At 45.7% G+C, this 26,357-nt stretch overlaps 1 protein-coding gene across 3 annotated transcripts in view; it reads left to right on the top strand.

Moving 5' to 3' along the window:
- ACTN2 (actinin alpha 2) overlaps positions 1-26,357 on the top strand; it is a 78,958-nt gene that overhangs the window by 49,047 nt on the left and 3,554 nt on the right. For 2 of the 3 annotated variants that reach the window (XM_033841775.2, XM_073793637.1), the window contains 13 exons: positions 1,137-1,222; positions 2,783-2,875; positions 4,459-4,689; positions 7,154-7,301; positions 9,176-9,326; positions 13,655-13,763; positions 15,443-15,583; positions 17,526-17,708; positions 20,302-20,436; positions 21,354-21,533; positions 22,316-22,462; positions 24,414-24,479; positions 25,388-25,546. In XM_033841775.2, coding sequence (XP_033697666.1) covers positions 1,137-1,222; positions 2,783-2,875; positions 4,459-4,689; positions 7,154-7,301; positions 9,176-9,326; positions 13,655-13,763; positions 15,443-15,583; positions 17,526-17,708; positions 20,302-20,436; positions 21,354-21,533; positions 22,316-22,462; positions 24,414-24,479; positions 25,388-25,546 — 1,829 coding nt within the window. The remainder of the gene's footprint in view (positions 1-1,136; positions 1,223-2,782; positions 2,876-4,458; positions 4,690-7,153; positions 7,302-9,175; positions 9,327-13,654; positions 13,764-15,442; positions 15,584-17,525; positions 17,709-20,301; positions 20,437-21,353; positions 21,534-22,315; positions 22,463-24,413; positions 24,480-25,387; positions 25,547-26,357) is intronic. The other variant, XM_073793638.1, reaches the window with a different exon arrangement.

Genomic DNA, 26,357 nt, shown 5'->3' with positions numbered 1-26,357 from the left:
GCACAGAAGGTGAGGAGGTAGAACACAAGTCATCGCTCATCCTTTACCTCTGTGTCTTGATTTTTCTTCAGTTGTTTTTCTCTTTTCCCCCCACCGACTCCTCTGAGTAAGGAGACCCCGTCTGGTTCTGAGGAGGCAGTCGTTTGTCTTTTTCAGTCCAGTTTTCTTTGAAACTTACTTCCTGTCCATGCAGTAGTATGCCATTCATCTTTGGTTTCCAGAAGATTCCATGCTGTTCCACATCCCCACATCCTTTCTATCAATATCCTCTGGAAACCCAATGACTGGGTTTCACCTTAGGGAATTACGCGGCACCTTTTTAACTGCATTCTGTCCAGTGACTGAACTGAATCTGAAGTTAGAACGTAATTCAGCCCAAACTGGGGTGAGGCCAAGGTGAGGAAGGAAGGCTGTGTGTTCCCGTGGTTCTGTTTTCTCTCTTCCTGGTAGCTGTCTCAGCAGCTCATACAAATAGTGGCAAGAGTCATAGTTAATAAGTACAAGCCGTGTAGACCCTCCTCTTTAGGTGCTTTGTTACTCTGGGTAGCTTCTAGCAATGGCATGGCAAGTATGTATAGAAGGATTAGGAAACATGCCATCTTCAATGAACTTCATCCCCACACAAGCCAGGGCCGTGCACGGAGCAGAAAGCCAAGGATTATGAGGGTGGGGGCGGGGTGTGGCATCCGAGATGGGGCCAGAGAGGTCTGCGTGTGTCCCCGCATCTTGCAGAGGGACACGCCTTCCTCACAGCCAAAGTGGCAGATGACCTGATCCAGTCAAAAGACAGGAAGACGGGGCCGCCCGGGTCCTTAGGAAGTGGTCACCAGCTCTGACAGGCAGCCCACGGGTTCCCATAGGAATGCCTCGCCTACACTTTAAAAAAAAAGCCATCCAGGGTAGGGAAGGAGGGGAGCCCTTGGTTTGATGATGTGAAAACAAAAAAACGTGCTGGTTGAAAGCATTCTGTTCACGAGTGTGTCAGTTCTGTACAGGCTTCCTGCGGGTCAGGGTTGTGGGCCCGAGGAACACAGAAAGTCAAGTGTAAACCAGTTCGTTCTTCCGTTTGTTCACCCTGGTTTCTGCTCTTCATCTGTGCATGTGTCTGTTTTCTGTGTTATTTTTCCCTCCCTCAGACATTGTGAACACTCCCAAACCCGATGAAAGAGCTATCATGACATACGTTTCCTGCTTCTACCATGCTTTCGCGGGCGCGGAGCAGGTATTTAACCCTCATCCGTCCGGTTGCCGTGCTGCCCTTGTGCATCGGTTTTAGTTGTGTGGGCGTGCGTGTGCATACCTGGGTGTGTGTGCGTGCACTTCACGTCTTACCTTGGACTCTTTCTAAGTGGCTTGTGATGACCTAATGTGGCAAGTTCCAAACTGCGAATGCTTTTTTAGTTAACAGCTTTACCCTTAGACGGTTCTGAAGTGTTCTTAGCTCTCTGTCTTTCTAAGATATTGCTCTTATCTCATTAATCAATGGTGGGAAACATTTGTGCTTCAGGAAAAAACAAGGGCCATGAAAATTGAGCCACACTGATTGAGCGGTGAAGGGGGACTTGGACGAGGAGAAGTGAACGCCTTTCCAGGGCCCCTGTCCCGTTCTCCGCCTGGAGATTGCCTTCACTGTTCAGTGACGTGTTCAAGCATCTTGCGAGATGAATCTTAATTTAACTGAAATAGTGAAAGTCTAACAGTGTTAAAACCTCAAAAAAATTTATACTCCTTAAGATAAACAGCCTGAGGGACATCATGGGTGGATGTCCCTCTGCTTTCCCGCGTTCCCCTGTTTCTGCTTCCTGTCCCTCCCCCTGTCTCTACTTGCAGAGTCCTGAGAGATGGGGTTGGACAGAGTATGTGTCATTTCTGTGACCTCTTTAAGACCATCACTGGGGGACTTCCCTGGAGGTCCAGTGGTTAGGACTCCACGCTTCCTCTGCAGGGGTTGCGGGTTCGACCCCTGGTCGGGGAACTAAGATTCTACAAGCCGCCTGGTGGGGCCAAAAAAAAAAAAAAAGAAAAGACCATCACCAGCAAACAATGATAACTGGAAATCGGCCCCTACTAGGGCTTCAGAGGCAAGGCTGGGGGCCAGGCTGCAGGCCCGGAAGGCCGGACGGATCTCATGGTCACGGTTTAAGGCACTTGGCCCCTCCCGGCCTCAAGCTCCCCACAAAACAATGATCGGGAATTATTGATACCTCAACAGCTACTCACATGGGTTAAACAAAGTATTAAAGCAGGTTCTGCCCCGTGGAAGGATCCCATCTAGCACATTCGATGTATTCATTTCAGGAATGAATACGTAGAGGCCCTCGTGAACTCAGTGCAATGACAGGTATACATTCAGGATCCAGTCCTGTCTGCTTTGATTTCCAAAGGCTAATGTAACTCAGAGAGTTCTCTCCCTGTAGTTGTGAGGTTGGCAGGGGGCTCAGGTGGACGCCCAGGGACCATTGTTTCCTCAGCCCATCAGTTTCTGTTACTAACTTGCTTGATGTTTCACAAAGCTCGTGTTTGCGACTAATGCTATTTCCCTGTTACTCCCTACAGTATATTCAGCCTGCCATGTAAGTCTGTGTGAAAACGGTCCCAAAGGTGTGAAATGACCCATAGTGTGAACGAGCTGTGCCCTCAGGCTTACCCCACCCGAACCCAGAACCTGCGCCACTTACAGCACATGCTGCCTCCCTGGTCACCCCCTGCCCTGCCACCTTCCACCTTGTGTATGCACGTCCCTGTCGACAGAGCCGTCCTGTTTACCTATTGTGTTTTACAGGCCGAGACAGCGGCTAACAGGATATGTAAGGTTCTTGCTGTGAATCAAGAGAATGAGAGGCTGATGGAAGAATATGAGAGGCTAGCAAGTGAGGTAAAGGAAACGGGTCCCCGCCGTCCTGTCCATCCCCATCCTGAGGGTGAGGCACAGAGGGTGAACACGGATTGTCAGTGTTGGGGTTTTTTTTGTTTTTTGCATTTTTCATCTCAGACAGAATAAAAGTAGGAAAGTACACTCGCTCTCAGGGGTTGTTCATCTTGCTTAATTATGGGCACAAAGGTAGTGCTGCTGGTCTTTCCAGGCATTGCAAGGCACAGAGGTAGTTTGCATGTTACAAAACGTAGAATGTGATTCCATCCTCAGCTCTGCACCTCCGGGGTCGGGCTCCCCTAGATGACATTGTGTTCCTTGTTTTTTTCCTGCTTCGTCGGCTACTGACATCACGTAGGTTGAGCTCTGTATTCAGAATCCCAGCTCCACGCGGTGACTCAGCATCTAAGGAACATGCCAGTGAGACAAGGCTCAGCCTTGTGTGTGTATTTAAATACCTAGAGGGAACCTCGGGAGAGGCAGAGCCCTCCGTCCGAGACATTTGAGCATGAGTTTCCAGGATGCCTTTCTACAGCTCTTCAGCTAGATTTCTCAGTTAGAATAGCACTTTCCATGTTGCTTTTCTTTTTGTTCTTATTATAGTATAAATCTTAACTAAGCAGGATCTGAGTGAGGTCCATAGCCACCTTCTCTCTGGATTGAACTAAATCACAGTGACAATGTCAGAGACCCAATAATGTTTGCTCTGACTTACTTTGGCTGATACTTGGTCTGTACTGTGCAAAGCATCAGGACACTGGGAATCAGTCTTCCCAAGTAGTGGTGTATATTAGTCCAAGCTAATGATACTGTTTATGTTTCCTGCTGCTATGGGAGAATTCCATTTGGCAACATTGTTTAATGCCAGTGATCGACATCAGGGTTGAAGTATGACCAGGACCGAAGGACAGATGCTCCTCAGTGATGATAGCCTTTCTTTTCTTACTTGGTCCTTCATTTATACTCCTCAGACAGACTATGCAGGGCCTTTGTAAGGCCTTGGTAGTAATTCAAGAGAAGGGGGCGTACTTCATCCTTGGAGTCACTGCCATTTTCACTTTCATCCTGTGGATTTCCTTGAAAGCTAGCTATTAAAATAAAATATACTTTGGCATTGAGTCAGTCTCAGATTTACGATACTTTCATCTCGTAAGTAGACCCGTTAGATTTGAGCTGATTTAAACCAGGAATACATTTTGAGTTAAACCCAGTTCTTTCCTGATTTTATTCCACCATGTTCCACCACGTGAGGTTTTTGTTTTCTCATTTGAAAGCTCCATCCAGCATTTGTCTGCTAATGTCTGGTCCCCGAGTTTCCTGTAAATGTCCCATTTTTGTAAAACATGACTCGTGCTGACTCTGAATTTTCGACCTGTGCGTGGTGTCATTGGGGCGATGGTGAGTGGCCCTGGGAGGGCACAGAAGTTTGTATTTATGCCCTCCTTCCAGTCAGACTTCTGTAATCTCGGGAGCATTCAGTCAATCCATTCCCAATCGTTCGGTGCCTCTGTTTTTTAACCGGGGGGGGATGGGCAGTTTGCTGGTGTTGTCAGCAGTTTTTTTGTGTGCGTGTGTTTTGGGCACAGCTTTTGGAATGGATTCAGCGCACGATCCCCTGGCTAGAAAACCGGACCCCTGAGAAGACCATGCAGGCCATGCAGAAGAAGCTGGAGGACTTTCGGGATTACCGCCGGAAGCACAAGCCTCCCAAGGTGCAGGAGAAGTGCCAGCTGGAGATCAACTTCAACACCCTGCAGACCAAGCTGCGGATCAGCAACCGGCCGGCCTTCATGCCCTCCGAGGGCAAGATGGTGTCGGTGAGTAGCCCCCTGGCCCCGGGGGCAGCCCCCCCTTTTCTTTTTTCTTTTCCCAAAGTCCTTCCTCTGATGGGCCACTGAGAAGAGGCACTGACTGTAATTCTGGCCCTGTGACCACTTCCTTCTGGATACTTTTCCCCCTGCCGTCATGCAGTTCTTGACCCTCACTGCTCTTGGTGCCTCACGCAGAACAGGCCTCTGACAAACACCTAATGATGACGGTCCCCTTCCTCTCCTCCCCGCCTCTAGGTGGACCAGCATCTAGATCACAGGCCCTCTGTTCCCTCCTGTTACCATCTCCCCGATTCACCTTCTCCAGGCCTCAGTCCCATATTTACATCCCTCTTTGCATCATCAGTTTCTCCCACTCTGCTGAAGCTTTCACATCCGCATAGGAAGCGCTCTAGCATCTGCCAGACGAAAATGAAAACCTCCTATGACTCCACACCTCCCTGCAGCACCTGTCCTGTTTCTCGTCTCCCCTTTGTGGCAGGACATCTAGAGAGAGTTCTTTATGGTACTGGTTTTTGGTCACTTCCCGTTCCTTTATGTCTTTTACTCTTCAACCTGCAGTAAGTAATCCGGCTTCCGTCCACCCTAAGACAGACTGTTCTGTTCAAAGTCAACGGCGTTCGTGTTGACAACCTAGTGGTCACTTTTTTTTTTTTTTTGCAGTATGCGGGCCTCTCACTGTTGTGGCCTCTCCCGTTGCAGAGCACAGGCTCCGGACATGCAGGCTCAGCGGCCATGGCTCATGGACCCAGCCGCTCTTTCGGCATGTGGAATGTTCCCGGACCGGGGCATGAACCCATGTCTCCTGCATCCGCAGGTGGACTCTCAACCACTGCGCCACCAGGGAAGCCCCCTAGTGGTCACTTTTATTTTCATATTCGCCATAGCTGTAACCATGGCCGCCTTCTTGAAACTCCTTCCACCCTTGAACTTAGCTGAGTTCCTCCCACCTGACCACCGAGTCCTTCCCGTCGCTGTTCACAGCTTTGCCTCCTCCTGTCCTTGGGCTGTATGTAGGTGGATGGTTTGTGGGTACAGGGATGCTGACCTTCTTCTCTGTCTTGATACCTGCAGGTGACCTCATCCAGGCCCGTGGCTTTAACTACCAGCTGTAATGGCAACACCTCCCAAATTTTACATCTTCAGCTCTGATTTCTCCCCCAGTTCCAGGTTCATAGAGCCGCTTGGATGTCTCAAAACCTAACATCCAAGAGTCCTCCCGCAGTGATCTCTGTCTTAGTAAATAGCATCACCATCCCCTAAGTTACTAAAGCCCCAACCCCAGGTGTCATCACTGATCCTCCTAGTCCGTCCCTTTCTTGTACCTGGTTCCTCAGCCAGTGCCACTGGCTCTGCGTCCAGATTATATCTTCAAGTCTGAGCAGCCCTTCAGCTGCTGTCGCCTATGCTAAGCCACCAGTGTCTCTCCTTCAACCTTGCAGTAACCCTCTCACTTGCTTTTCTTGTTCTTTTTCCCCTAAAATGCATTCTCTACGTAGCAGCTGCCGTCATCTTTTTAAAATATAAATCAGAGCGTGTCTCCTTTCTTCTCAGAACCCTCCAGTGACTTCCCGAAATACTTAGAATAAGATCCAGATTCCTTATCTGGGATCCGATGTGGTCTGACCCCACGGCCACCCTGCTGACCATGTCTCTGGCTGCTCTACCCCTCACCCACTGTGCGGCCGCCGCGCCTGCTGTGGTCCTTCCCCTACGTGGAGTGCACCCCGTCCTCGGGCCTTTAGCTCGTCCCCCACTTCATCACATACCTGGCTTTTCCATGAGTGAGGTCTGGGCTCCAATGCCACCTCCTCAGAGGGGTCTCTTCTCAGTAACCCGCCTAAAGGAACTGCCCCGACCGTGCTCTCACCAGCATCACTTGACCGTGATTTGTTTTTCCTTCAGAGTGTATCGCTATCGGAAATAGGAATTACACTTGTTGTTGAACGCCTTATTTAATGTCTTTCTCCCCCAACAATCATGAAAGCTGCACAGGGGCCCAGGGAACTTTACAGGTGCCGTTGTTCACTCTTATATCCAAGGCTCTCACTGTGCCTGGCACGTGCGTGATGCCGGGGAGACAGTTAATGGCTGACTGAACCCAGTCGCTGAGTCAGAGTCGTTTTGGGCTGAGTCACTGTGAGGCTTCGTCTTCTCGTAGCCAGAAAATTAAAGCCCCGTTAGCCTTTGTCCACATCCGGAGAAGCATCAGGTTAAATGTTCGCCGATGAGAACCGTGATCTTAGTCCTAAAAGGGTGCAGTGGTAATGAAGATGTTTAGAAGCCAAAACATTTGAATGGCTATTTGGGGTGTGTGTGGAGGCACAGGGGTGAGGAAAAGACAAGAAGACATAAAGGAAAACACTGTTGGACGTGGTGGAGGGGATTCGTAGAGAGGCCCAGGAGGCCAGGGCGTAACGGACGCGCCTTCGCCGGTCCCCACCCATCCCAGGACATCGCGGGCGCCTGGCAGCGGCTGGAGCAGGCGGAGAAGGGCTACGAGGAATGGCTGCTGAATGAGATCCGGAGGCTGGAGCGCGTGGAGCACCTGGCAGAGAAGTTCCGGCAGAAGGCGTCCACGCACGAAACCTGGGCCTACGGTGAGTCCACAGGATGCGGTGGGGCTCCTGGAGAATCGGGCCTGAGCTATGGACAGAGCCCCATGTGCAGTGACCACTGTCCCTGGCGCCTGTGACCCTGTGGGCAGCTGCCCCCGCCCCTCTCTCGTGTGCTGTCCCAGGTACTGCGGTTCTTCAAGAGGTGGGTGTGGGGAATTCCCTGGTGGTCCAGTGGTTAGCACTCGGCGCTTTCACTGCCGTGGCCCGGGTTCAATCCCTGGTTGGGGAACTAAGATCCCGCAAGCAGCGTGGCATGGCCAAAAAAAAAAAAAAAAGAAAAAAAAGAAAAAAAATGGAGGTGAGTATGAAGATGGATGTTTTTATAAAACAGGGCTCACAATGCGTTCTTCCCACACTTACCTGCATAGGTATCCGCCTCCTCCTGACTCCCCCGCTTTCTTCTATCTAATTCCACAAGCATCTGTTTATTCCCTAACTGCGGGTCAGACAGTCCTGGCCCAGACACTAGCTTCTGCTGATAGAAGGTTTATTAAGTGCCGCAAAGCAACATAATTGCCCACTTAGAAAATCTGCTTGGAAAGGAAGAACACGAGGTGTGATTTTCTATAGTCTTAACTCCTTTGTTTCACTTAGATTCATCTACTCCTTTCAGGCCTTGCAGACATACCCGTTTCCATGGCCGTGATACTATGGTCATGATTTTTTTGGCTCTGCTGTTTGCTGAGGTTAAAGAACAAAACATTCACCTCATTGCATGGTAATCTATTTCGAGAGAGGGCAGGGAGGTTCCCCTCATCCCTTGGGTCCCTTTTGCTTTCTTGCTGCTTGATTGTTGGCGTTGCTCAGCGAGACGGTCACAGGCACAGACGTGCAGTTGATACTTCCCAGCTGTGGGCCTTGGATGCATTCTCACCTCTCAGGGCCTCAGCGTCCTCTCCAAAGTGGAATAACAACCATACCTCCCTCACAGGGTTTTGATGAAGACTTAATGAGTTTGTATTTATAAAGTAGTAAAATTGGTATCTGGCAGATGGTAAGTGCTGTGTTGTCATTAAACATGTGAACATTTGCTTTCCATGTCTAGCTTTGTGGAATTAAATTCTTAAAGGTCATCAACCAGGGAATAAAAATGGGTCCAGTTATAACCACAGCAGTTGCTTAACTTAGGAAGTATTTGTGGGGAAATAGGTGGAGTTTTGGAGAGAAATTTTTCTAATGTTATTACATAAAAAATCACAAGGTGGGGGCTTCCCTGGTGGCACAGTGGTTGAGAGTCCGCCTGCCGTTGCAGGGGACACGGGTTCGTGCCCCGGTCCGGGAAGATCCCGCATGCCGTGGAGCGGCTGGGCCCGTGAGCCGTGGCCGCTGAGCCTGCGTGTCCGGAGCCTGTGCTCCGCAACGGGAGAGGCCACAGCAGTGAGAGGCCAGCGTACCGCCAAAAAAAAAAAAAAAAAATCACAAGCTGCATTTAACCACATTAAAAGAATAAAGCTTTCAAACAAAAAGAATTGGAGTAAAGGTTGAGCCCATGGGCAGACAAATAGAGTACAAGTGTTTTACCTAATAATTCCAGGTAATTTCTGTGAGCTAATAATTACTAACTTAACTGAGCATCTCACGGGAAAGTCAGATACTTGTTTCTTAGGTTTATCACAGACTTGTTATTTAGAAAGTGCTCAGCGCGCTTTCCGCGCTGTATTTGTAGACACGAGCTTTCAGAACACAGAGGGACTCGGGGCCTTAGCAGAGTGACAGCCTGAATTCCAGTTGAAATGTGGCCCGTGCCTCTCGGGGCTGTCCTTCTTTCCTCCTCTTGGTTCTATGGAATCACCCAGTACTTTGCATAGAGGCTGAAGTGTGACAGCACTCACATTCCCTTGCTACAACCATTGCAGGCAAAGAGCAGATCTTGCTGCAGAAGGATTACGAGTCGGCGTCTCTGACCGAAGTCCGGGCTCTGCTGCGGAAGCACGAGGCATTCGAGAGCGACCTGGCGGCGCACCAGGACCGCGTGGAGCAGATCGCGGCCATCGCGCAGGAGCTCAAGTACGTGCTCTGTGTGGGTGCCAGTGCTGACATTGAGCCCTGGGTCCAAGCGAGGACTCGGTGGAGAGCTTCCCCGGGCATTCCCAGAGAGGGGCAGGGGAGCTTGCCTTTCCTGTCCTGTCTTATATGTATCCATAGAACCAAGCCAGAGGACCCTGTGATGGGATTGGTCCTGTTTTTTGTTTTAATTGAAATATAGTTGATTTACAGTGTTGTGTTTGATAGTTTCAGATGTACAGCAAAGTGATTCAGTTATACATATATATATCTATTCTTTTTCAGATTCTTTTCCCTTCTAGGTCATTACAAAATACTGAGTATAGTTCTCTGTGCTATACAGTAGGTCCTTGTTGACAACCCAATCAAAAAATGGGCAGAAGATCTAAATAGACAGTTCTCCAAAGAAGACATACAGATGGCCAACAGGCACATGAAAAGATGCTCAACATTGCTAATTATTCAAGAAATGCAAATCAAAACTACAATGAGGTACTAACTCATACCAGTCAAAATGGCCATCATCAAAACGTCTACAAATAATAAATGCTGGAGAGGGTGTGGAGAAAAGGGAACCCTCCTACACTGTTGGTGGGAATGTAAATTGGTGCAGCCACTATGGAGAACAGTACGGAGGTTCCTTAAAAAACTAAAAATAGAGTTGCCATATGATCCTGCAATCCCTGGGCATATTTCTGGAGAAAACTAAAATTCAAAAAGATACATGTACCCCTGTGTTCATAGCAGCACTATTTACAGTAGCCAAGACATGGAAGCAACCTAAATGTCCATTGACAGATGTCCATTGACAGACGAATGGATAAAGAAGATGTGGTACATATATACAATGGAACACTACAGCCATAACAAAGAGTGAAATAACGCCATTTGCAGGAACATGGGTGGACCTGGAGATCATCATACTAAGTGAAGAAGTGAAGTAAGCCAGACAGAGAAAGACAGATATCATGTGATATCACTTATACGTGGAGTCTAAAAAAAAAAAGGTCCTTTTTTTAAAATAAATTTATTTATTTTATTTGTTTATTTTTGGCTGCGTTGGGCCTTTGTTCTGCACGCGGGCACGGGCTTTCTCTAGTTGCAGCAAGTGGGGGCTACTCTTGGTTGCAGTGTGTGGGCTTCTCATTGCAGTGGTTTCTCTTGTTGCAGAGCATGGGCTCTAGGCGCGTGGGCTTCAGTAGTTACGGCGCATGGGCTCAGTAGTTGTGGCTCACGGGCTCTAGAGCGCGGGCTCAGTAGTTGTGGCGCACGGGCTTAGGTGCCCTGCAGCATGTGGGATCTTCCCTGACCAGGGCTCGAACCCGTGTCCCCTGCATTGACAGGCAGGTTCTTAACCACTGCGCCACCAGGGAAGCCCTTTTTTTAATATATAAAGAGATGCACTGACTTCCTCTCTGGTGCTTTGATTGTGGTAGCATCCCTGTGTCCTCCCATTGGGCAGCACCCCCAGCCCCAGCACAGGCAGCTTCGTATCCAAGAGAATGAGAAACAAGTAACAGGACAGAGCACGGCTCGCAAAGGTGGCCTCACCCAGGCCTGGGTGCAGGAGACGGGACCACATTGCCCGCCCAGAAACCAAAAACAAGACACCTCTGAAAGAAGAAACATTAAGGCCCCACTTTTCTTTGTTGTCAAATAAGTGCCATTTCTTTTTCATGCTTTTTATTTTGTGGGAGGAGCTAGCATGAGGTTGAGCCCAGGCTGGTTTACCCAGTGGGAGTTGTAGGTCCTGCTGGTCCAGGTGGTGCTGCCTCTGGCTGTGGCCACCCTCTGGGAGAGGGGCCTCCCTGCAGTGTTTCTAAGCTTTTTTTTTGCTTTTTTTTTTTTTAAGACCCTTGCTTCTTTTTGATAAATACAGAATTTCATTCCCTACTTCTCTCTCATTATAACCACGGATATATTTGCACAATTTTTAGAGCCTGTCACATAATGATAACTTTAAACAACCAATAATACATGTTTATCATGATATGTTACATTTTAAGACCCCCCATGTTGCTCATTCTTAACCAGAGCAAATGCCTTAATTAACAGAGATGGCCTCTTTTAAGAGTGTCTTCCTATTTGGCCTTGCCTAAATATATTCTTAATTGTTTGTGGTCTTCATATCTAATTTGTTCGCTGTGTTTGTGGCCTCACTCTTATTTCTCATGCTTCTTGCATGTTGGCTGTTTGGCTGCTTGTTAACAATTACAAATAAAATAAGGGGGAGAAACTCAAGTAATTGAATGCTCTATCATAGCTCCCATAAGTAATTTGGAATGGTTTTAAGTGTTGCCCTTAAAATTTAAGTAATAATTTTATATTATTATTATACTCGGTTATCTTCAATGTGTATTTCTTTACACAGTCGAGAGAGGAACCACAGAATTTAAAGATGTGCTCATCTTACTGTTATTAGTCTCCCTTTCCTTTTTACCTTTTCTAAAATAACAAACATGTTTGTGCAGTTCTTAAAGTACAAAAAATAAAAACAGGGCTTCCCTGGTAGCGCAGTGGTTAAAAATCCGCCTGCCAATGCAGGGGACACGGGTTTGAGCCCTGGTCAGGGAAGATCCCACATGCCGCAGAGCAACTAAGCCTGTGCACCACAGCTACTGAGCCTGCACTCTAGAGCCCGTGAGCCACAACTACTGAGCCTGCGTGCCGCAACTACTGAAGCCTGCGCGCCTAGAGCCCGTGCTTTGCAATAAGAGGAACCACCGTAATGAGAAGCCTGCTCACCACAACGAAGAGTAGCCTCCGCTCACTGCAACTATAGAAAGCCCGCGTGCAGCAACGAAGACCCAACACAGCAAAAAATAAATAAATAAATTTATTTTTAAAAAATTAAAAAAAATAAAAATAGTATGCACAGTTATGCAAACCCTAAGTTCTTGAAAGCAAGTAGGTATAGAGCTAGTACGTATGAATTAGAGAAGAGGGAAAAATGTACACCCTAAAGATAACCACGGAGAGATTAGCGTTGATGTCTCCATTGTGTATCAGTAGACGGTTCCTAGGTTTTTGTTTTTGAAATCTTTCTGTTCTTTAATAGTTGCATTTTGAAGGGCCATGGCCTTTTCACTTTGTATTCAAGGCTGTGCACATTGCTGGTGTATTTTGGTTGGTTTTGGTTACCTGGTTATAATAATAAGCACAGAATCTCAATCCATCTCAATTAGTGAAATGTGTGTATGTAGAAAGCTGCTCTTAAGAACTGGACAGGCTTTCATTAGGTGATAGGGAGCTTCTTACCCACTGAAATGACACTCAGATCACAACTGTATGCATCTTCTTTATTCAGTAAAAGAAACAGTAACATTCAATAAGGACAAGCTAACATCACTTAAGAGAAAAAAACAAGTAATAAACAACCATTGCCTTCATTTAGAGTTGGAAGAAGAAATAAACTTAAGCTTCAGGGAAATGGATTTGGATGGATAGGAGGGAGTTTCCTAAAAGCCTCACCTTGGACCATTTTTGAAGGAGAAGTCTCCTGAAGATGTCTTTAAACCTCCCTGAGTCTTGCTTTCATCTTAACTAAAAGGGTGATTACATTTTGTCCAGGATTCAAACTTTTTACCCCCAGAGATAACAGGTTAACCATCTAGTCGAGAATCTGCTTGAATGGTAAGTTCAAGTTACTTCACGTCACTAAGATCCCGTTAGGATGTACAGACGGGGCTGGAGAGGAAGAGGGACTACGGAGTGAGAAATCATTTTGTTCCTGCTGTCACACGAATGGCATAAGATGAGTTGGAATCTTTGTCAGAAGAGGAAGGACTCTGTCCTGCCAGGCTCAGCGGCCCAGTGCCCCTCCTGGACGTGGTGCCCCATCCAGCCCTGTGCCCTTTGAGGGCAGCCGAGGACACGAAGGGGTGCAAGCTGATCCCTCCCTCCCTCCCTCCCTCCCGCATGACTCATTTGATGTTCCCATCCCCGTGGCTTCAGCACAGCCCGTGGGACTGTCCTCCAGGTCAGATACTTGGCTTCATTTACAGGTACATCACCACTTAAAAATAATGCACTCCGGAGGCCTGGCCAAGAAAACAAAGGGAGAATAGAGTTAGCCTACAGTGTCGAGAAGACAGCGTTTCTCTCTGTTTAGAAATCTGCTGACCACCAAGAGTTTTACTAATTCTTCTCATGATGTAAGGGAATAGTGATCATGTTTGCGATGGTGATGATGAACAAAACCCTGAAATACCCTGCCAGTTCCCCATCAGATCTTTTTTTTTTTTTTTAATTATCATCTGTTTATTTTGAGCCCATGTCCACTTTTCTTCACGTCATCTGGGAAAGTCAATCTTTATTTTCCTTTCTGATAGTGAACTGGACTATCACGATGCTGTGAACATCAATGATCGGTGCCAGAAAATCTGTGACCAGTGGGACAGGCTGGGAACGCTCACTCAGAAGAGGAGAGAGGCCCTGGAGGTGAGTCTCCAAGCCACCTGTTGGCACGAAATCTTTTAATAGGGGCTCTTTCAGTAAGTCACTGTTACTTTGTTTTTCTGTGGTATGGTGTGTATAAATCGAAACAGATTATCTAGGGAAGGGAGCTTCTACAGAGAACATGAAAAGTAGGAGAAAGAGGGAAATGGAAAGTTGGTAGTTTTGTACTGTAATTTATCCATACGGCAGTGACGCCTCCTTTTGAATTAAAGAAACAAAAGTCCAGTAGTAGTAATGAGATAACGGTATAAACTCATTTTGTGTGAAGTAGTAATGGCAGATAATTCCCCCAGAGTCCTTATCTGAGAGTAAATTGAGCCATGAATGAGTCAGGAAATCAGGAGGAACGGAAGTTGAGATGTGCAAAGGGAAAATGGCAACACATGTTGAAGTAGGGAAAAGTGGATATGAAACAGAATCAGGATGAATTTGGCCTTGTTCAAGTATAAGGCTTGGAGAAACAGCTGGTTTTTAGCTGAACCTCATCGTCTCTCACCACGGAAGACTCAGACGACGTGACAGAAAGAAGCAGTTAGCAGTTTTCTGAGTCTTTTCACCCTGACTCTGATGAAACTTTTAACACATGTGATACCAAGCTTCCTGGATGCCAGCCAGCGGTTAACATATCCACCTAAAGAAAAAGGCTGAGAGAAAGGAAGGACCAGGCATATAACGGAGACAGCTCAAATATTTTAGAACAGGAGGAAAAATGAATCTAATTATGGAAGACTTGAAGATACCAGACGCTTCCGTGCCAGCTCCCCGCCCTGTCTGCCATAGGAAGCGCGTAGTGCCATTCTTGGTGGCTTAAAGCCTTGTGCTTTCATGTGCTCAGAAAGGCAAAGAGGGTCTCTGTGTGAAATCCTGAATGAGGATTTAAGAATATGGAACTGTAGTTCCTTCCGTCTTCTCTAGGCGACTTTTGGGAAAGGCACACTGTTGATTATAAAATGAGGAAGATACCGTGAATTTCCTGTGCACCAGCACGGTTGGGGAATCAGGTCCTATAACTTACAAAGTACTGCTTTAGCTGAAATCAAGTGCCTCTATACCCTATGTGGATTCTCAGTTTTCAAAAGAGTAGCATGTGGAGGAGTATTTTAAGTACTTTCAGAACAGCGTGACTCTGGATGTTGTTAAATCCATCCCTGATGCACAAGGCACTTCGGAGACCTGCAGGGCTCAGCCTCATCATTTGAACATCAGTTCATCTTTTGTATACACAAGCTAATGATGAGAGGATTGCGACCATCAAAACGTCAGATAGGGTTTCCCTGGTGGCGCAGTGGTTGAGAATCTGCCTGCTAATGCAGGGGACACGGGTTCGAGCCCTGGTCTGGGAAGATCCCACATGCCGCAGAGCAACTGGGCCCGTGAGCCACAATTACTGAGCCTGCGCGTCTGGAGCCTGTGCTCCGCAAAAAGAGAGGCCGCGATAATGAGAGGCCTGCGTACCGCGATGAAGAGTGGCCCGCGCTTGCCACAACTAGAGAAAGCCCTCGCACAGAAACGAAGACCCAACACAGCCAAAAATGAATAAATAAATACATTAAAAAGAAAAAAGTCAGATAATAGTTTACTGCTCTGGAGTGCATCTTTACATGTTCAGAGAATTTTTATGATTTAACCTATGATAACACTGGTTTCTATTTGATCTCCAGAGAACTGAGAAATTGCTGGAAACCATCGATCAGCTTCACCTGGAGTTTGCCAAGAGAGCTGCTCCTTTCAACAACTGGATGGAAGGCGCCATGGAGGATCTGCAAGACATGTTTATTGTCCACAGCATTGAGGAAATCCAGGTAACTGAAGCCAGCTCTGTGCTCTCACTGTACCAGAAATGAATCGTAATTTTAAAAACTTAGAGTTCTCTTTTTGGTTTTGTTTCATTTTTTACCTTAAAAAAAAAATGTGGTTAGAAAACCCATATTACCCTTTGGCCTTTAGCTTAAAAATGTGTATACCACTCTTTAATGCAACTAAATTAACATCAGCCAGATAGTGGTGACTACATCTAAAAGGCTCTGTTCTTTAAAATGGAATGTGGAATCATACGAGCAAGACAGACATATGCTCTTGGGGTTAGTCACAGCAAGTTATGAGTTTACTGGCTGCTGAGTTAACTACTTTGCAAATGTTTGCATATTACCCCTCGTTAAGATCTATAGGGTTTTGCCGGATCATAAAGCATAAGAAGCCACCAATCAGTACCCTCTGCTTCCCACCATCCGAAATGTTCTGCTTTTGATTTTTGCTGGAGCTTCAGATTGTAAATAAGACCTCTAAGTGATCGAGTTAGGGAGGAGCGTTCCTCTCCAATAGCCAGGACCCAATATATTAGAGACCATTGTATACTGAATTTGACGTATAATGGAATATAGAGAAAATACTTTTAGATTCTCTTTTTTCTGTAAAATAGATAGGTCATCGAAAAGAATCCAGATGTAAAGGAAATACTGAAGGTTGGGATTTGAACCCATATCTCCTGCCAAGGACCATTCTAGAAGGGTTTGCAGCGGGGTGTAAGAGGCAAGAAATTTGTTGAACATTGCCTTTGTCTTCTGAAAGAGGCTGTGATGGTGTTTCTTGCATAGACTCTTAAGCAGAGGTTGGCAACCTAAAACCATTTATTTTTGGAAAAAGTGAGATGTCTAAGTATGCCTTGGAAGCCATACTTGATGCATGAAGTAGTTTCTCTGTTTAGTGAAAGGTGTGCTAGCAGCTGATCTGTTGTAGCACCTGAACTGAGTGTTAGCTTCGCCCTGGAAGGTGGTCCACGTGGCACCTTCCTACAGCTGAGTATAAAGGGCTGCTGTCTTATACTTTAGGGTCCAAGGGTATAGGGTTGTTAAGTGGAGGTTTTATAAAGCCTGAGGGGAAGGAGTTGGTTTCTGTGGCCTTTTCTTTTGGAGAAAGGGATGTACTTCCTGGTGATCTTTAGGTATAAAGGCAGCAAATGTGAAAAGGTTCTTTTCTTGGGCTATAGGTAAACTTGGTCATTAGAAAGGGCAGCTAATTTAAATTCTTTTTTTTTAAGTGTTACTGGGACACAGCCACACATTTATTTTTTTTTTATTTTTATTTTTGGCCGCGTTGGGTCTTCGTTGCTGTGCGCGGGCTTTCTCTAGTTGCAGCAAGCGGGGGCTGTTCTTTGTTGTGGTGCACGGGCTTCTCATTGCGGTGGCTTCTCTTGTTGCGGAGCACAGCCTCTAGGTGTACAGGCTTCAGTAGTTGTGGCACGCAGGCTCAGTAGTTGTGGCTCACGGGCTCTAGAGCACAGGCTCAGTAGTTGTGGCGCACGGGCTTAGTTGCTCCGCAGCATGTGGGATCTTCCCGGACCAGGGCTCGAACCCGTATCCCCTGCATTGGCAGGCAGATTCTTAACCACTGCCCCACCAGGGAAGCCCTAATTTAAGTTCTGTATGTCAGTGGCGAGTAAGACCTAAACAATAGCTGGGGATCATATAAGATGAAATCAAACATAGTTTTTTAAAAAGAAAACAATTATTTTTTGAAGACTTTGGATTAATAGCCACCAAGGAGTCATCAGGAGATCTTTTTTACCCCTTTCGAGGAACTTGGCTTTTGTGCACCAGGTAGCTTTTCTAAAGACATCCAGAATTTGTCTTCCACTGGAGATTCCCGCAGTTATAAAGTCATTTATACGCATGCTGAAGGGAACAGCAAGCCTGTAAAATTCACACTGAAGTAAGTCGGGTTTTCTCCTCTCTGTCTCTGGCTTAGAGCTTGATCACCGCCCACGAGCAGTTCAAGGCCACACTGCCCGAGGCCGACAGCGAGCGGCAGTCCATCCTGGCCATCCAGAACGAGGTGGAGAAGGTGATCCAGAGCTACAGCATCAGGATCAGCTCGAGCAACCCCTATAGCACTGTCACCGTGGACGAGATCCGGTCCAAGTGGGACAAGGTGGGCGACTGAGGGGGGAGGGGGCGAGGCTAACGTTCTCGAAGCCGAGGTGGAGGGAAGAGGTGAAGCCCTGGGGGAGTTAGAGTGACTGCGTGACATTGCCTCACGATCAGGGTTGTCTTCATAGACATGTTAAAAGGGAAACTGAGGCATAGTAACAATTTTAAGTGTTTGAGCAAAAATCGATTCGAATTGGGCAGCATCCAGTCTAGCTGGCAGAAAGGGACTCCAAGGAGCTGAACAAAATGAAAGGCTTTTATAGGCAGAAGGGAGTAGGAACAGGGAAGTTATCTGGCCAAAAAAAGGCAGATTGGTTATTGCAGAGTTACTTTCCTTTAGGGGAGGGAAGGGGTCTACCCAGATGACTGATTGACTAAGATTCCGTTTCTGGGAGAGTGGAAACTGTAATTAAGTTAAATCTTGGTCTGGTGGAGTGGGATTTAGCACTCGACTCTATTTTGGGCTTGTTTTTAACAGATGAAATATGTTATACTCTTAAATCCATTCAGCAGCTTCTGTGATTTGTAAGGAAAGAAAGTAGAAATGATTGTCCTTAAGGAAAACCTTATCAATGTTGGCAAACTCAGTACAGGTTATGATGCTAATACCATAAAGGAAACTATTTTTAAAACCCCAACTGAAAATTTGATGGTATCAGCTTGCCGCTAGTACTTCGTTAAAGAATTTTTAGAATATGGGATAGACATGTCCCAACTGTGTGTGAATTTTAAATGCAGGAAAATTACTTAGAAAACTGTATCTGGGGAACCAAAGGACTTCCTGCTAATTTGCTGCCTCTTATATTTGGGGAAACCGTACAGACTTAATTATAGTCCAATGGGATCATTTGAGCCTTTTTGTCTCATTCTTAAGAAAGATTTATTTTCTTGTTTAAATTGAGGCACGATCATCTTAGTATGCTACTACTTAGTCTTTAAGAAATCCACCGCGTGCATTTGAGGTGGCTTGCTATAAAAACACACGTTCAGCAGTCGTTTAGTTATAAACGATGCAAAGAGAAAAAAAAAAACAGGTATGGGAAAGAGAGTGTTCATCTGAGAGACCATAATTAGTTATTGTGTTTGACCTTAAAATTAGCTCTGTTCTTCTGACAGCCGGAGTGAAGAGGGAAACGTGTTGAGCTAAGTAGTTTCCTTGAAAAAAAACAGGGAAATGTGTCATTTCTTAAAGTGAGACAAACTTTTCTCTTGTCACTAAGTTATAAAGCAAAATTTGCCAGAGGGAGTTTTGTAAAAGGTACATTGAATAATAATGTCTTTAGCAGCAGTTTTGCCAACACACAGAAAAGCCTTCTTGAAGTAGCTCTTTTGTCTGCAGATTCAAAAAGAACTGAGACATAGCATTAAAGTGTAAATCACAGGGTACAAATGGAATGGAAAAGATGTAGGCAGGGTAGGATACTTTCCTGTGGTCCAACATCATATAGGACTGAACTCCTGAAACTGGCAGGGGTTCTCAACTTTTTTTGTGTCTTGGATCACTTGGTAGTCAGGGAAGCCCATGGATCCCTTCTGATAATAATATGTGTAAATTCATAAAAAATACTTAAGGTTACAAAGAAAATAAATTACATTAAAAATAGTTATTAAAGGGCTTCCCTGGTGGCGCAGTGGTTGAGAGTCTGCCTGCCGATGCAGGGGACACGGGTTTGCGCCCCGGTCCGGGAAGATCCCACATGCCGTGGAACGGCTGGGCCCGTGAGCCATGGCCACCGAGCCTGTGCGTCCGGAGCCTGTGCTCCGCAACGGGAGAGGCCACAACAGTGAGAGGCCTGTGTACTGCAAAAGAAAAAAAAAAAAAAAAAGTTAGTAAAATATATTTTATATATATTTGTGTAACTGAATCACTTTGCTGTACACCTGAAATTAACATAACACTGTAAATCAATGGTACTTGGATAAAAAATAAATTTTAATGAAAGGATATATATATATATATATATATATATATATATATATATATTTAAAGTTGGGATATAGTAATGTATGTACTTCTTTACTACCACATTTTAAACCGTGATCTAATAGCAGGTCTAATAATTGTGAGTAGTGATGAGTGTATATGATATTTTGAGAGGCAGGCAGTAACTGATATATATGAGAATGTCTGTGATTTCTATTGTGGTAAAGTCACAGTGGATTTGGTGCCCGCATTCATAATCAAAGGAAATGCTCATTTTCCATTAGGGGTGGTGAAAATAAGGATGCCACTTTTCCTTCATTCAAGTTCACAAATTCTCTGCACCCTGGACCCAGCTCCTTGTAGGGTTAGTACTGCAGGCCAAGAGCCCCTGGCTAGAGGAACAGTCAGTGTCCCTCTTGCAGACTTAGCCAGTCTTTCAGCAGGCAGTGGAGGCACTGGGTGGCAGTCGAGGCTAGACTGAGCTCTTCCTTTAGTCCCTAAAGTAGGGACCCCACTCCCCTTCCCCTCCCTACCTCTCCTCCCCTCCCCACTACTCTCCCTCCCTCTCTCTCTGCTCCCACCCCTGCCCTTCAGCCACCACCACCGATCTTGGTCCCTCCTCCTAGACCACAGCTGGCCTCTAACCCCTGTTGCCCTTGAACCCTGGCAGGTGAAGCAGCTCGTGCCCATCCGGGACCAGTCGCTGCAGGAGGAGCTGGCCCGCCAGCATGCCAACGAGCGTCTGCGGCGCCAGTTCGCTGCACAGGCCAATGCCATTGGGCCCTGGATCCAGAACAAGATGGAGGTGGGTAGTGACCTTCAGAGGGAGCCTGTCACAGCCTCCAAATCGGTCCCTGAGCTGACACGACGACCTGTCTCCACTCAGTGCCGTGAGAGCACCATCCAGGTCTCCGTGGGCCTTACTCTTGATGGCCCCTGAGCTCTTGCAGCCTGGGTGCCCATGAGCGTCAGTGCAGGGCGGGGGGCAGGGAGGGCACCTGTGCACCAAAGTTGAGGCTGTTCTTGCTGCCATCCATTCATCCTGTCCTTAAGAATGGTGACGGGGCTCTTCCTCAGTTTTCAGCCTCTGCAGGACCTAGAGTTTTAAACCGTCCGTCCCTAATGAGTCACAAATACTTGGCATTTTCAGGACATTCAGGGAAAAGTAATCTTTGAATGACACTGATTGCTGGGTTCATTTTATCACCAAGAACAGCCAAGAGACATTTATTGGCCTATTTATTCTTCTCCCAGCCTCCCTTTTGGTGATAAAATGTTAACTTTTTTCTTAAGAGGAGGACATCTAAAAATCTAGGAAATTCTTTTGACCGGTGGTGAAGCATCCAGTGGTCTGAAATCTCCCTGGCAGCTGCATTCGTGCAGACCATCCCCTGGCCTCCTGCAGAAGAGGCAGCTCCAGCCTGGGGAGGCTTCTGTGTTCACTGGAAGAGGCCTAAATGGCTTCTTTCTTACCCGTCTTGCTTTGCTTTTATGGATCTTGGTGGGTTTGTTTTGTTTTTTTCCCCATTCTCTAGACAGACTAGAAATAGAGCTTGCTTCATGCTGCAGTACTATCCTGTTTCCCACTTTATCTGAAAAAGCAAGTGTCTCTAGCTGCCGCCTGATGCCGGCGTGGCATTGGAAGCAGAAGCAGGAAGGCCCCCGTAGTAACCTGAAAGGCCGGCTCACCTTGTTTTCTTCTCCTGTTCATGCCTCCACCAGGAGATTGCCCGGAGCTCCATCCAGATCACGGGAGCCCTGGAGGACCAGATGAATCAGCTGAAGCAGTACGAGCACAACATCATCAACTACAAGAACAACATCGACAAGCTGGAAGGTGACCATCAGCTCATCCAGGAGGCCCTGGTCTTCGACAACAAGCACACTAATTACACCATGGAGGTACAGCCACTGCACAGGCCTGCGGTGCTCTGGTTTCTGGTTGTGACCACTTCACCTTCTCAGGGTGTTTTCCTCCCACATTGGTCTCCATCTGTTCCTGTTTTGTTCTATAAATATGAAAGGGATCATTAAACCTTTCCTGTTACTGTACGTGAAAAAGCTTTGTGAACTAGATCAAGCGCTACATAGTTGTTAATTATCATCACCATCCTCAACAACTTTATCATCATCATTATCACAACAATGAACCGAAATTGGACTATTACGTTTTGGCCAGTTTGACCCAATTTGATCTTGCAAATTGGCCAGCGGGTATAATCCAGGGCCCGTCCTGCTATTTGGTAAACGCTAACGACAGATAATACACTGTACATTGTATATTTTATCTTCACAGTGCCAGTTGTCACTGCTAGAACCCTGGTCTCACTTCTGAGTATTTCCCACTATAGAATCTCGAAAAAAGTGGAAAAGTAGAATTTTAAAAAAAAAAAGCATAGGGAAGCCCTACTTATCTCCCTTTGGGTTGACTCAGCTCGGTGCTTTGTGACCGCCTGGAGGGGTGGGATAGGGAGGGTGGGAGGGAGGGAGACGCAAGAGGGAAGAGATATGGGAACATATGTATATGTATAACTGATTCACTTTGTTATAAAGCAGAAACTAACACACCATTGTAAAGCAATTATACTCTAATAAAGGTGTAAAAAAAAAAAAATGAAAATGAGGAGGCAAGATTGACCTGCTGGGAGGACCTGGAGCTGATCGTTTGATGTTTCCCTCGGTAGCACATTCGTGTGGGCTGGGAGCTGCTGCTGACGACCATTGCCAGGACCATCAACGAAGTGGAGACCCAGATCCTGATGAGAGATGCGAAGGGCATCACCCAGGAGCAGATGAATGAGTTCAGAGCCTCCTTCAACCACTTCGACAGGGTACCTCACTCCCTCTAGTTATTTGAAAGGCACCACTGGGGACATCAAAAGATGTATTTGAAATAATATTCATGCTATTATTTTAAGTTTTAATGTCCTTAAAGGTTATGGGGAAACAGGACGATTAAGGCCAAAGGAAAAGAGGCTCCGAAATGAAGTGTGCTAAGCTCTGATGTCGCTGAAGGTGACACAAAGTCTGGGTTTGTGGGCTGTTTTATACAGAGCACTTAACGAATGCCTTTGCAGTTGGGATCAACACTAGATTTGTTCTAAGTGAAAGTGTACCCTTACCAAAATGTGGTTTGGGGATTTAGGACATTTTCTAAATACTTAAATACAAAGCTGTAATGAACTTTTCCTAATTAACTATTTAGGTGAAGCACCTGATGAAAATTAGCCTACTCTTTTGCCATAAAATTTAAGTTTCTTTTTTAATTAACAAAATTGATTCATGGAATGTTGAAGGAAAATGCACCAACAAAATGGTGATCATATAAAAAGTTAAGTGCAGCTCTTAAAATATTATCTAGTATTTTGATTCGAATACAATTGAGTAAAACCAGTTCTTCACAAGAAAATGCCCAGTTTGCTTATCATCTAGTTAAAAGTGACTCCTAAGGCCACATTCCATTCCTTAAAAGATCCGTAACAAAGTAAGTATATTTCATTACTTTGCTTGGGACCCTGTTTATGGTTTACAGATATCAGTTAAATGGTTCTTAAAATGCCTCTGCTCTAGACCAGCCATATTCAGGCCTATCAAAGAGTTCAGAAAGTAGACTTCTGATCAGGGAGCTGAGGCATAAATAAAGAATTATACACAGAGTTGGACATTAAAGTTAGCTTGGCTTCAGCACAACTGTACTGTACAAAACATGCTGTAACACTGACCTGACTTCCTTCAGGTTGAGTCATTTTCCTCCTGTGGAGGGAAATAATTGATCATCGTCCCTACACACATCCACCCGGGCTTATGCGAAGACAGCCCTCAATCGTTTGGGCCACCTCATAGGAAAAAAAGCCCAAATTTATTTGAATCTAGGATAACGAGACTGTCTTCTGCAACAAAAGTTCAAAGGCAGACAATGCAGAACCTGCCAAGTTTAATAGTTTAAATTAAGGATTTTTGTGTCTTGGAGGGACATGGGCCTGAGAGTAGCTGCGGGGTAACTTTCCAGTGTGAGTCCTAGCCATGTTTTAATCTTTGGGGGAATTTTACAAGTGAGGACTGCCTGGGGCCACGAGAGCGTGAGGATTTCTCAGAACACTTAGAGTGTGTTCGGCCATCGGTGGGTGGCAGTGGGCAGCTCCTGACGAGGTCATTTTCACTGGCACTGGGTAGTCCCTCCTGCTTTCTTGAATGTGTGGTCTCCTTTCATTCTTGACTGCTGTTTACCCTCCTTTCCTCCTTTTTCCTTTTTAAGAAATTATTTTCTAACATCCCTGTGTCAGGTCTGTCCTTCCTCTAAGTCAGTGATGACATTTACAAATTATTTGGCAAATCTCAAAGTGTCCCTTCTTGTGTTGGATTTTGTTCCCTGGTCAAGTAGAGTTTTTTATTTTGCCTCTAACTCTCAACTTCTTTTTATTTATTTATTTATTTATATAATTTATTTATTTGGCTGCTTTGGGTCTTTGTTGCTGCGTGCGGGCTTTCTCTAGTTCTGGCGAGCGGGGTCTACTCTTCATTGCAGTGCACAAGCTTCTCACTGCGGTGGCTTCTCTTGTTGCAGAGCACGGGCTCTGGGCATGTGGGCTTCAGTAGTTGTGGCTCGTGGGCTCTGGAGCATAGGGTCAGTAGTTGTGGCGCACGGGCTTAGTTGCTCCGCGGCATGTGGGATCTTCCCTGCCCAGGGCTCGAACCTGTGTCCCCTGCATTGGCAGGCGGATTCTTAACCACTGCTCCACCAGGGAAGCCCTCAACTTCTTTGTTCTTTGTATTTGTCGGCAGAGGAAGAATGGCCTGATGGATCATGAGGATTTCAGAGCCTGCCTGATCTCCATGGGTTATGACTTGGTAAGACAGAAGTTGAAAATTTTACTACCATGTGATATTCTATTGAGCTTAGATTTGTATTATAGGAGACAACTGCCTTAAACTATGGCAGCTCATTTGGGGTTCGTTGACTTACATTGTCTAGGGTAACATTTTTGAAGGTTTGCCTGGTACCATATAAAAATAACTTCACAGAGCCAGAACATATATTTTCATTCAGTCATCGGTCAGCTGGTTTTTTCCTAGTGAAGGAAGAGAACATAAACTTTCCTGATGATTTTTAAACGGCTTTAAGTGAGAGATAATTCACATACCATACAATTCACCCATTGAGAGTATACACTTCAGTGTCTTTTCTTGCTGATTTTAAAGTATTTTTCCTCTAGTATTTTAGAAGATAAAAAGTTTTTAGTAAAAATCAGCTAAGAAATCTTACATTTCCCTGTGGGCTGTGAGTGTGCCCTTATACCCTCACTTCTCTATTACCTGCTGATGTGTAATGTTGAACATGAGCTGCTTTGATTCCTCTCAGAACTGTCAAATAAGCATCATGAGAACCCTTTTCTGACCTGCCTTCTCTTTTGCAGTATTATTCTTCTCAACTGTAGTCTGAGAAAAGGCCTAACCCTCTTTGAATTCCTCTTCCATAACTATATTAAGTCCCAACGGCAACATGGGTTAGAGAGAGGAAGGAATTCTGACATTCAGGAGCTTCTGGGTTGATGCTACAGCAACGTTTAAAAATCATTTGACGGCAGTAAACTTAAGTCACCCATAAGGGGAATCTGTTCCAAAAGTGGAAGGGAAGTGCAGGGACTATGTAAGTTTTCAAGCAGAAAGGAACTTGCATGCCAACAGGTAAAAGCAGGAGAACGGCACTGCTGAGAGTTGTCGGTTGAAGTAAATGTTTCTTTGCAACCTTGCCTCAGGGTGAAGCTGAGTTTGCCCGCATCATGACCCTGGTGGATCCCAACGGGCAGGGCACCGTCACCTTCCAATCCTTCATTGACTTCATGACCAGAGAGACGGCCGACACCGACACCGCCGAGCAGGTCATCGCCTCCTTCCGAATCCTGGCTTCCGACAAGGTCTGCATGGACATGTTTTCTTCTGCTTTTGTGACAGCCCACTGCTTCATTCTAATCAAAAAGGAAACAGCATTGCAAATAATAACCATTTTGATGTATTGCATTTTGTATCACGACAGCACTGAATTCAGAAATCACGTAAATATAACAGTGATGCCCCCAGAACAGGTTAAACACAGACATTCTGTCCTGGCATTTGTGCTTGTCCTTATGGGGAGTTTTATAGAAGGAACCGAGAGTATGTATTTTGCAGTTTTTTTGTGTGTTTTTCTGGTTCGACCCTACTTCACATTCTGGGTTGGTAGATATGACTCTGAAAGAAGGAACAATGCAATTCAGATGTTATAAAACTGAGAACCTTCTCTCAAGGACCAATGACCCTGACACTGTGCCCCGCCCCTGGAGCAAAGTTAAATAGAGCCATTCATTCATTTAAAAAATTGGCTACTTTTTCATTATCTGAAGCCTAGAAATTAAGTAGAAATTTAATTGCAAATACAGAATTTTCAAATCTCTTTCCCAAAACAATATAAAAACATCTCAGTATGTATAAACTCAATTTGGGCTATGATTCCTTTACCCTGTGTTCTAGCTGAGAGGGAAAGGAAGTTAGGATTCTAAAACACATCAGCATGGGACTTGCCCTGCAGTCTACTGGTTAAGACTCTACTTTCCAATGCACGGGGCGTGGGTTTGATCCCTGGTTAGGGAACTAAGATCCCACATGCTGTGCAGTACAGCCAAAAAAAAAAGAAACGCATCAACATGGGCATGTTTATTACCTTAAAAAACCCTTATCAGACAAGATAAA

This window comes from Tursiops truncatus, chromosome 16 (assembly GCF_011762595.2).
Source record: "Tursiops truncatus isolate mTurTru1 chromosome 16, mTurTru1.mat.Y, whole genome shotgun sequence".
NCBI lineage: Eukaryota > Metazoa > Chordata > Mammalia > Artiodactyla > Delphinidae > Tursiops > Tursiops truncatus.
The sequence above is the reverse complement of the archived record's forward strand: the minus strand, read 5'-3'. Positions and strand labels throughout refer to the sequence as shown.